Source organism: Chaetodon trifascialis, chromosome 9 (genome assembly GCF_039877785.1).
Source record: "Chaetodon trifascialis isolate fChaTrf1 chromosome 9, fChaTrf1.hap1, whole genome shotgun sequence".
Lineage (NCBI taxonomy): Eukaryota > Metazoa > Chordata > Actinopteri > Chaetodontiformes > Chaetodontidae > Chaetodon > Chaetodon trifascialis.
The window spans coordinates 14,546,509-14,557,858 of NC_092064.1; the positions used below are offsets into that span (position 1 = coordinate 14,546,509).

At 40.4% G+C, this 11,350-nt stretch overlaps 1 protein-coding gene across 2 annotated transcripts in view; it reads right to left on the reverse strand.

The window, feature by feature from the left end:
* Nucleotides 1–250: 250 nt before the first annotated feature.
* LOC139336002 (cGMP-dependent 3',5'-cyclic phosphodiesterase) overlaps nt 251–11,350 on the reverse strand; it is a 143,784-nt gene continuing 132,684 nt past the window's right edge. For both annotated transcript variants that reach the window (XM_070969828.1, XM_070969829.1), the window contains exons 19-31: nt 11,121–11,233; nt 9,287–9,364; nt 9,056–9,178; nt 8,895–8,965; nt 8,419–8,541; nt 8,163–8,250; nt 7,565–7,612; nt 6,857–6,931; nt 6,626–6,725; nt 5,571–5,683; nt 4,438–4,476; nt 4,208–4,314; nt 251–3,760 (exon numbers count right to left, since the gene is read on the reverse strand). In XM_070969828.1, the coding sequence (XP_070825929.1) occupies nt 3,526–3,760; nt 4,208–4,314; nt 4,438–4,476; nt 5,571–5,683; nt 6,626–6,725; nt 6,857–6,931; nt 7,565–7,612; nt 8,163–8,250; nt 8,419–8,541; nt 8,895–8,965; nt 9,056–9,178; nt 9,287–9,364; nt 11,121–11,233 (1,313 nt within the window). In that variant the 3' untranslated portion in view covers nt 251–3,525. The remainder of the gene's footprint in view (nt 3,761–4,207; nt 4,315–4,437; nt 4,477–5,570; nt 5,684–6,625; nt 6,726–6,856; nt 6,932–7,564; nt 7,613–8,162; nt 8,251–8,418; nt 8,542–8,894; nt 8,966–9,055; nt 9,179–9,286; nt 9,365–11,120; nt 11,234–11,350) is intronic.

An 11,350-nucleotide genomic window follows, 5' to 3' on the forward strand; every position in this document is an offset into this window, starting at 1 on the left:
GGGGAGGAGTCAGGCGTGAAGTACAGTAGATATTTGTCCCCAGGGCCCCCAGAGTGTTAATGTGGCCATTCTTACACAGTATCAGTATGTGGAATAGGCCGACAGGATCAACAGAGATGCCACTGTGATGACTAGCTCTGTGTCGCCTAATGTCATCTGACCTTTCCCCAGCAAGCAAGCACACTGTCATGGTGATGTAATATTGCAGAGTGCATGGTGTGTTGTATGTGTGTAGAGACAGTAATCAAGAAGCCTTTCACCACATTTATTCCAGAAAGAAAAAAAAAAGAAAGAAAATCAAAACTTCATCCATTTGTCTTGTCAAAAATGTCCTTGTTGATTACATCTGAAGAAGAACAGGACCACCAGCACTCAGAACTCAACAAAACAAAGAATTAACAGACGACTGGATTTAGTCCTCCGTATAAGCATCATGTATACATTTCAGATTAGTCTGGATTCTCATTTGTGGTAGAATATCACATGTATATCCTAAATACACATACAGTTTCCTTTCATCCCCTCTGTCTAAAAGTCTAAGTTTAGGGTTGTTCAAAAATGGCATAAAAAAGAGAACAGGATGCAACCACTTTAAATACATTACAGAAATGAAATACTTCCCATTGTAATAATGACAGACAATCAAGTAACATTTTCTCTTAAAACTTTGATATTTACAGCAATTATATTTTTGCCACTTTTAACAATTATGTCACAGGTGATCATCACAATGACATTACATCACAGGTTAGAGTCCTGCTGTTTTGTGATGATGGGAAATAGATTGGGTTCATAGTTCCTGGATGAGTCGTAATTTCATACCTGCTCCTGATGTATCAGAAAAGTTTCATGTGAACACAGCCCTCGACTTCACTCCAACACTGGAGAGCAAAAAACAACTGTAGGTATGCCTGTAAGTTGACAATGTTTGCTTGGCACATTTAGCCCTGACTCTCTAACACAAACATAAAGGGACAGATACACACTCAGTATAGAAAATGGCCCGAGGTCTGGACTCTCGAAAGCATTTTTGAATTGAAAGTGTCACAGGCATTTGATTTATTTTTCAGTGGAAACATCATGATCGAACACTTAAATGCCTTTGGGAACTCAGAGCTGAAGTAATAATTTAACAAGAGGCATAGGTATTTACATAGGAATCTATGCGACATCACAGAGGCAGACACTTCATATTGCACATGAAAAAGGCAGGTACATATGAAACAGTGGTTCAAAAATAACAGAAATGGGGAAAACCCATGTATGAGAGAAAGAGCTGGAGAAAGAGAGAGCGAGAGAGCGGCTCCTCTACAAACACTTGTATGCCCTTTACGAAATTCATGTCCATGAAGCAGACCATGGCAGATCAAAGGATTTCGTCCAATCATGCTGATGCATTTCCTAATGTAGGTACAACACATACATCAAACCACTTTGCGAACCAATTAACCTTCCTCCCTAAAGCGCCCTCCAGAGACCCTTTCAAGGGAAAATTATATATTTAAATTCTGTGATTGCAATATTTTTGCTTTCATCTACCTCCACTGGCATTATCAGGGCTGTATAAAAGGGGACATCATTGAAGAAATTCTAGATCACATCCACTCTTTCCTCTCCCATTCTCTCTCTCTTCCTGCATCTCAGCTACACACCCACCCACCCGTCCGTCCACTCGCTCTCACGCCTCCACACACACAGCCTACATACAGCACAGTGGAGAACGCTACAGACGTTTCTCTTTGTGTAACTATTCTGTGGTTGTCTTAACCTAACTGCAGCATTTTCTGTTTCAAACAATGTAAGGTAAAACTGAATATGGCAAACTGTAACACAAAAGCCCATAACCACAAAAAACATCTTTACAAAAAAAAAAAAAAAGGGAAAAAAAAGACATGAGGCACAATCTGAGAATTTAACTCTAATTTTCAAAACATTTCCAATGGGATGCAGCAATACTGAACTGCTGATGCTTTCAGGAAAGAGTCCTTTCTATGACGGCTACATCTCTAGTTCCTTCTTTGAAACAATTTCTGAGTGCACCAAGAACTGAAAAAAAAAATGCTGTCATGTCTACCTAATAACCACTGGTGGTTGTATACATAACTTAAAATAGAAAGAAGGGAAATGACATGAGATCTGAGGTCTCCACACAGGTTTCTCACAAATATACATCTTCTGAGCATTGTGATCATTCACTCAACACACTGATACTCAAACTATGTCTATAACAAATGTACAACATACATACTACAGACTATTTATTTCGATTTTCATATATTAAAAGCTCTAAGAAAGGCAGCAAAGATGCGCAATAAGGCAGATCCATATGACACACTCAATGACACACTCCATATAACATGCTCTACTCTGGCACATTTACACTAACAGATGAGATGGATCTTTTAAAGGGCTTCGGTTGCTCTCTATCTAAAGTCAATTATGACAAAATCACTCAACTTAAAAGTAAAAGGAAGTGATTAAGATGCAAGGAAGTGGGAAGGATGGCTGAGAAAAAAAAAACTCAGGGTGCATTGTAGGTCGCGAGTCGCTTTTGTTTGAGGCGGAGATGCAAACGTGATACAGTGACATGCAGTAAATATGCACGGGGTGTGTGTTTTTAATGTTTTATGCACGGTGTGGCGTGTTGCAGCCAGGAATCAGTGACTCATGGATCAGTGATTGTCAAATTGTCCCTTAAACACCTCCAGAAATGAGGTAAAGTGAATGAATACATGTGAGGGTTATAATGCTGTGTAAGTAAATGGAATAAACCTCCCCTGTACAACTTCATGGACGTGATGAATGAATTAAATATGCTGTGAAGAGCTGAATATAAAAATCTGTTCTGATGGTATAAAAATGGACTGCATTAATTTCTTAGCCATGGAGAAATCAACAGTGAAGATAAAAGGAATAATACATGAGGTGTCCACACAGCATGCATTCATAAGCATCAGGTGAGGGACGATGGCAGCTGCTTGTGTGTGAACAAAGCTGAGCCATTTAAATCAATATAAGCTATTGTGAAACATTTTACAGAAAGAATAGCACTGTATCTCACTGTTAGATGTCGAAGTAGTCTTTTTTCATAAGAATGACATTTTTTTTATTCTGTTGTGTGTCCAAACAGTATGTGCATGTACATATGTGTGTCAGTGTGTGTGTTTTTACAATCGTAATCAGGATCAGTATTGTATGAATGAACTTGTGACTTACGGTAAAAACTTATTTTTCCAGTACAGCTGCTGAAAAAGATAAAGTCACCACCTTCTGCCTTCCTGAACTGGAGACACAAGCAACATGTAGCATCTAATCACTGAACCGGCTCAGATGGATCCACTTGTTTCAAATCGCTTGTCTGATTCAGTTAGTCTGAAACTTTGTCCTGTCCATTCTGCATGGCCTGCTAAGCATCTAAGTGATTGACAACAGAGAGATCCCTCCCTCTCAGGTCGCTAAAAAGGTATCTTCAGCCTCTTATTGGACCACAGAAAACTTCAAGAAACCATCAGCAGCCCTGTGGTGTCACTGACCCCTCCCTCCTTCTGCATCGTCGAGGCAGCCATTGAGGCAGTGGTCGTCGCTCCCAAAAGCACCCTGGGACTGCAGCAGCTCGTATTCCTGGTCCAGGAAGTCTAGGCTGTTGTTGCTAGGCAACCCACGGATGGTGAACTTGTGGGACACTTTGGTCCACTGCTCCCGATTTGCCGCCACTCTCTCGTACAGCTCGGTGGCCCCAGGAAACAGTTCAGACAGCAGCCTAAACGCGCAGAGGACAGCATTTTATCTTGTTAAACCCGCAATAGCTCATTTTTTGACCATTTGGAGGAAGCGCAACAAGCCGCAAACACAACACTGACAAGTCATCTTATAAACTTGATATGGTGAACATGCTAGCAAACAGTTGCTTACTTACAAATGAGCATACATATGGTCATTCATTTGAAGTCATGTTTCAGGCCCGCTGACAAATGGTCAGTCTATTTTAGCTCTGTTTTGGTCTCCACCAACTCCTCCTTGCTGCTAAATGCTCCACTATGATAATCAGCTAGTCACTAATTGTGTCTGATGCTGGTTGGGTAGTGTACAGTGAGTGTATCAGAGCTTTTTCAATACTTGTAGTGTGGGGACCGAGGCCAGTTCTAAGACAGTGTGATCCAGTATGTGGTTAAAGTGATCAGAGGGGGGTGAAGTTGATTGTACGCACTTGTAAATGGGCATGGCGATATGTTCCATGAAGCTTATCTGTAGTTCTGGGATGTACGCTTTCTCTCTGTCCATCATCTCACTGGGCCTGTTCCCCATGGCTTTTTCCTGCAAACACAACACAGACAGACATGAGTAAGAAGCTCTCTATTGTGTAAAATGACACACACTTCAACCGCTTGCTAAATAACTTCACACGCCACTTAACAGCCAATGTACACTGACACGTACCAGATCTCCTTGAGAGAAGAACTCTTTATAAATCAGCTCCTGTGGACACATACAGGCAGACAGCTGAGCTGAGCATATGATTTCATATGTATATAATGTCACACAATAAAGCAGCAAATATAATCTGGAATACTAAGATATAAACTCTATTAAGACGTCATTTATATAGAAGTTTGGACTTTCATTTAACTTCAAAATGAGCGTAAACCAATTTAAAAACATAAATATTACAAGCTACTATGTAATACCTTACAATACCATAATACCAAACAGTATTTGATGTAAACCTGGTGAATCACAGCTTCAGGAGCTTTATTACAATTCAATATTTGGTGTGATTGCTGTTTTTTCATTAATCCCCATTCTGGCCAGCGAGAAAATCATGTACCAACCGAGATCAATACGAGCCAGACCCTGAATTAAACAGAAGTGTGTGTTCAGTTTGGGGAGTAAGGATTACAGTGCATTTGCTGTAGGTGTTAGGTGGAGATTTAGGGTGTAGGATTTAGGACAAGGGTCAGGGGTTTGGTGTCGAAAAAGGGGGCAGACCAAGATTAAACATAATCCTAAAATGGAGTGCAGTTTCACAGAACATAATGAATGCAATGGCATATAGACTGGAAGGTTGTTTCCAGCTGTACAGCTAAACATCTCATAATCTTTATTGTCCCAGAAATGGGTCAGTTTTACTATACAGTCATTGGGAATGGGAGATCTTTGGGGAATGCACTGTTGGAAATAAGGAGCCGCTCTGGAGAAATGTCACATCAACTAGCAGAGACAGTACGTAAGATGTCAGAAACTGTGCGCTGTAATTAATAAATGTTAATATCAATACATTTTCACATTTCAAGGGTAATTAGACACATTTACAAGAATGAAAATACTACACTTTATATGTCAAAGGGTGAAGCACACACCCCATACGAGGCCCTTCATGGGAGCATGACCTAAATACCTGTGTGCTGATTCATATGTTGTTATTGTGACTGTAACTGAGACCTTAAAGTGATATTTTCTTATGTGGGGACACATGGATGTATGTTTTTGTCTGACAGTTCATCATATATTTAAAAACTAAGCACATTTAGGTAAATTTGTGTTAAGAATAGGCATGTAGACTGTGAACTGACAGCAATCTTGCGTGTTGTTTTCCAGCCCTTGGTTTGGTCTGACAGGTCACATGATGTCATCAACAGGCACAGCAGCATGGAACGGTGTGTACGGCTTTTTGGATTGTATCCGTCTGAAACACACACGTGCAAAAATGACTATCTCAGCTGCATTTACGCTCTTATGTTTGTAGTAAATTAGATGAGAGCTTTGTGAGGGTCTGAGGAAAACTACTGGTAAAATCACCACAACCAAATTTCAGATTTAAACATTTAACAGATTTTTTCCAAAATTCAAAATCTCCAGTTACAATGTCCAGTTAGGGAAGGCGTGTGTGTGTGTTTCAATGGCATCTTAACAATTTCAATTCTGTGTTTTGACGATGATGGACAAGTTACATTCTGTGGTGAGAGAGTTTCTCAACTCATTTAGAGGCTTTTAATGTCCTTGAATTGCTTTAACAGCACAAATTGATTTCACTAAGGAGACATCCACACAAGATAACTTATAATTGGCTGCATTCAGCTGTAACAAAATGCTGGCCAGGAGGTTACAGCCAATTACGTTACATAAGAGTGCAGCGAGCAATTGTCCCCTCGAAAGGGTAAATAGTCCACTGAAAGTAGAAGAAAACTAAGAATGTCAGTGATGAATACTGCAAGTCTGACCTCAGAGCTCTCAGTCACATAATGAAAATCTAGAGTCAGTATGTGTATTTTGTGCGGTGCTAAGAAGGGAGCTGCACTGCAGAGTTTCTAACTTCACAGCCTGCATATTTATCAGTGATTATTTAGCCAAAAACTGGGCATTAACTTTATGGGTTTAGTTGTGATTCATTGTACAATGATCAAAGTGGTGAATTTGTTATAATTATAGTGTTTCCTTTTAATATAATGCATGTTGCATTGCCTTCTCTTCTTGTGAAATCAGGCTGCTCTAATTTAAGAGAAAATAAAAACATTGGTTCAGTGCTCTGGATCCAGCATCTGAACCGAGCCTCCCTTTGTTGTTAAGGGTTGTGAGTGTAAAGCAAAAGTAGAGATGTGGCTGTTCATACTGAACTACTGCAGCGTACCATCTGCCATCTTCTGCAGGTCCTTGAAAATGCGAAGGTGGTGAGCCAGGTCAGTAGCCAGAATGATGTCTCTAATCAAATCCAGCACACGCTGGTAGTCCTAAATAAGAACAAAAATAATGTTAGTTTGCACATACAGGAATGGCAGAATGTAGCAAATGCAAATTAAGAGTGAGAGAGAGACAAATGGAGGGAGACATTTCAATGTCAATGACAGATTTTATATCTCACCTTCCTGGAGAACTTCTCAAAGATGTTGCAGCCAAAAGTGTTCAGAATGGCGATGGCCTGGGCAAAGTGATGCCTCTGTCATGGCAAACACAGCACAACGGGAACATGAACGAGTGCATTTGAAATGCTGCCTCTAAAGGAATGTTGATTCATATTGCAAAGCAACAAGCACAGCCAATTTACATGCCTCCCATCGCCTCCTCACTGAAACCAGGAATTAAGGTTTGATTTTGGCCACTAGGTGTCATATGAGAACAAAACATGAGTAGCTCACACTGAAATTGATCAAGTTGAAAGGAACAGACAAACACAGCATTTACTCAGTCTGCAAAGTTCAGCTCTACAATGTACATAGTATGATGCACTCATCAGCACTGAAGTCATAGTCAGTGGGTGGTGCGGACCTCTAATGTTCTGCCCCTCTCATGTAAATGCAAAGGACAAAAAGTTAACCTCTCAACATAGTATAAGTGCAGGACAACACTCAACAATAAACATACAGTTAAATTTAAACATTTCCTACAGTGACAATTCAAAATGATCATTATGATAAAAAGAATAATTATATGTTGGAAGAGTACAATCTATGGCAGAGCTGGTGTACTGAACTGCAATAGATTGTGCAGGTGCATCTGATAATGTGGCCACTGAGCGTGCATGCAGTAAATATTTATATTGCCACAAATCCCTCACTGGTTGTGAATTTACCTCCATCACAGATCCCTCTGAGCTGTAGAGAGCAGCCAGCACAGATTTCTGAAAATAGAAACAGACAAATGAAACGCAGTCCTTTCAGTGTACACATTGCATTAATTCAAATGAAACAACATCCTTCCATGAAATGCATTTCTTCTCTTAAACTGCACATGTCAAATTGATTATGAATCTTCAAATAGAAAAACCATGAAGGAAGCTGATAAAATGATGACTTTTCTTGCAGTTGGTGTGTGTGTGTATCGTTTAGGTGCTGCAGGGTTATGCATGATTCGAGTGCAGCGGAGCAACATGCTTCTAATCACAATGACATCTAATGTCTCACTGGGGCGAACAGATGAGGAGACACAACCACAGATTCTGATTTCACACAGACACACCCAGAGGCTGGCTCTTACTGATGTGCTCCATCCTGGGCATCTAAAAGCCAAATTTTGGCCTGCATTTTTAAAGCGCAGGTGCGGTGCTGCTCGACTGCACTCTACGTGTTCGGGAGGTTTAATGTTTTCATTCTCCCTTTCCCTTCCCCTCCTTTGTATCATTTCTGCTTCTGCTTATACAGCAGACACATGAACATAATTTGTGTTCTCACTGAGGCGACTTGGAAAGAATTGTTGGTGCCACGGTGGTCCAGGTCATGGCACATACAGGAGACAAAGAGAGCAAGAATCTCTATATCCCTACAAAGAGAAGAAAGTGAAGGGTTGAGGATCAAAACAGCAACTTTTGGCTACTTGTGTCAGCAGTGGGATGATTTTAGCAATACAAACAATGCTAGAGTTAAATTTTTTATGTGTTTAAGAGTTTAAGAATTAAAGCATAGGGAGCAGAGTGCCATCTATACGTACTCGAGGTAGTTGGACAGCCCTAGGTTTTTGTAGAGCAGGTAGCAGAAGTGTGAGACAGAGAAGGCGTGCATCCAGTTGTGGTAGGGAGGGTCCCTGTAGCCTTTCTTCACCATCAGGCAGAACCTGACATCAAAACAGCAGTTTACTAATCATCTACAACACTGCACATAGCACATGCAGTCCACTGACTTTCCAATATGTAGTTAAATGATTTCTTTATGACCTGTGGACCAGATCGGTTCTTGTGCCGCTCCTTCTTTCAATTAAAAGTAGCACCAGAAATAGTCCGTTCCATCCCACCAATCCTCAAGTCTAAGGACTGATTTTGACTTGAAACATGTTTCAATAATTTTCCGCTGCTTATACCTCTCTTTCCCAAGTATTGTAGTTGACTGATAGGGTCCATGAAAATTTGAATATTTCACACTTTCTACTCCAACAAACTATGAAGCAGTTGAGAAGCTGAGTTGTCAGACCTGGCGAGAGTGTGCAGGTCAATCTTGTACGTGTTGATGAAACCCATGTCTTCAAACATGCTGAGGATGCACTGCAAACACACACAACAGGACCAGTTACAACATTTTTCCATCTGCCTCTTCTGCTCTCTCTCTGCTGTCTCTTGACCTCTGGTCCTTACCAGGGGCGTGGTGTCATCAGGCAGGGAGCGAGGCGTGTATGTGAACTCAGCGTAGCAGGGATGGATCTCCTTCACCGGTTCAATCCCCGTCTTCAGCAGCTTAGACACCTCTTCCTCTGAAACCTGCAACATACACATACTGAATCATATGGAGTAAATAATATTGACAGTGTCAGTAAATACAATGTGCCTGTGTGCCAGAGTGAGTCAGACAGACAAATATGATTTTACCTTCATATGGTACATCATCATTTCATTGGCCAGGTGGGACCTGAACTGGGCTTCATGGACTTTCTTGTAGAGCAGAGACTAGAGGGACAAACATCATATTACAGAGAAGCGATATCAAATCAACAGCTTTAACTCTGAAAGATACCTGGCTGCTATATGCACAGCCAAGAACTCTCTTCTTTGTCGTGCAAAGATTATTGGATGGACTGAATTTAAATCCAATCTTTGTCGTCAGACAAGCTTAATTTTAAAGTAAGGTTGGAAAGAGCGCCAGTCCCAAACGTTGTGAACTGAACCCTTCATGTTAATCCACTTGGGTACATTAGACAAGCTTTGTGTCTAATGTACAAAACAATGTAAATGAAACTGAATGCTGCTTACATTTCAGTACGTGAGGGAAATGCTTTTTACAACCTGCAGTGCACCATGACACAGGGTGAGCATTGATAAATAATGCATTTGATCATGTTTAAATGATTAATGAGCTGCCCAGATGGCAATTATTTTTCCAGTCTAATATCTTTCTAGTTTGTCAATAAACTATCGAGTACCTGCAATCATTAAAAGGTCAGACGCTCCAAGAGCTGCTTAATATGAAGGTGAATGGGAAATGCTGAATAAAATATCATCACGGTGGTGCTTTGTGACTCTCTGAGTCAGCTGTAAGAGTCTTTCTTTCTTTCTTTCTTTCTTTCTTTCTTTCTTTCTTTCTTTCTTTCTTTCTTTCTTTCTTTCTTTCTTTCTTTCTTTCTTTCTTCAGTAAATTGTAGATTAAATTCATGTCCAGATTCTTTCAATTATTCAAATCACTTGTGTGAGTGGATGAGAGCAAGGTTAAAGGCAGGAGAAATCACTGTGGTTACACACAGCAAATCAAGTTTAATCAATATTTCCACTACATTCTGGTAAAAGGTGAAAGGGGAAGGCAGCAAAGTTGCAAAATTGTGATTACTGCATTAAAACCATACCAATCTTTCAATAGCTCTGACAGCACAGTACAGCGCAGCCCTCGCTCACCTTTTTCTGATCCCCATTATTGTCACAAACATCGCCATCTTCATCGTCGCCTTCGTGAGCTACATACACTAGCTCAGCTGAATGTGTGATAATGGCTTTGCAGTCATACAATGCCTGTGAACTGCACCATAAAAGCCACTCAGCTCCATCACAAATTGAATCTCTTTAAATTTCCCTCGAGATTCGCTCGACTCTGCTTTGACTGAGCGTTCTGTTCCTGCTGAACCGATCCCATTTTGCCAGCTGGGATCAATCTCTCTCCCAAAAGATCTAACACACCGTTTAACTAGTAAGAGACTCCTAATGATGCATATACTGTAAATGCTGATTTTCTAAACTTTCTTTTATTCCTCCAATTTAATTAATGACCATAAACTTGCAGAGATGACATTAATATAAATGACAAGCATGTTTAAAACCAAGCTGAGTTAATGACCGAGGATTGTTTACAATGAACCAGTTTGTATGAAGATGAATGTGCAACTTAAGAAATGCTGCATTTATTCCCTTTTAATGTTTCATATTTTTTCCACTGCTGCTAATAGATAAGAAAAAGGAGCTGCCTTCTACTGTAACATGAGACATTTTAGGTGTTAATTAACTTGTAACTGATACTTGCAAATGCGTAGTTGTACAGTTTTCATTGTTGATGGTTACTTCATGCTTGATATCCTTGGTGACAGCATATGCTAAGACTAAAGGAAGCGATTTAATGGCTCGTCCCTGACCGGACATCTAAGGCTATTAAACAGAAAAAAACAAAACAGAAAATTCAAAGGTTATAGAGTCAGTTCCTTCAGTGGGAGAAGAGACTTACGTGGGCGATGCTGATACCACAGTAGATGGAGAAAGCTGTGGCCAGGTCCTCGTCGAAGCGGTTAAACCACGGCCCATTCATTTTATTCACCAACTCGGCCACCCCGATCACCTCTAGAAGAGGAGGGATTTAAAGAAAAGGTGAAGAGCACACAAGTCAAGGAATGAGAAAAGGACGGTCGGACATTGAAAGAGGCAGGAAACAAAGGAGTGACAGACACGTGGGTGTAT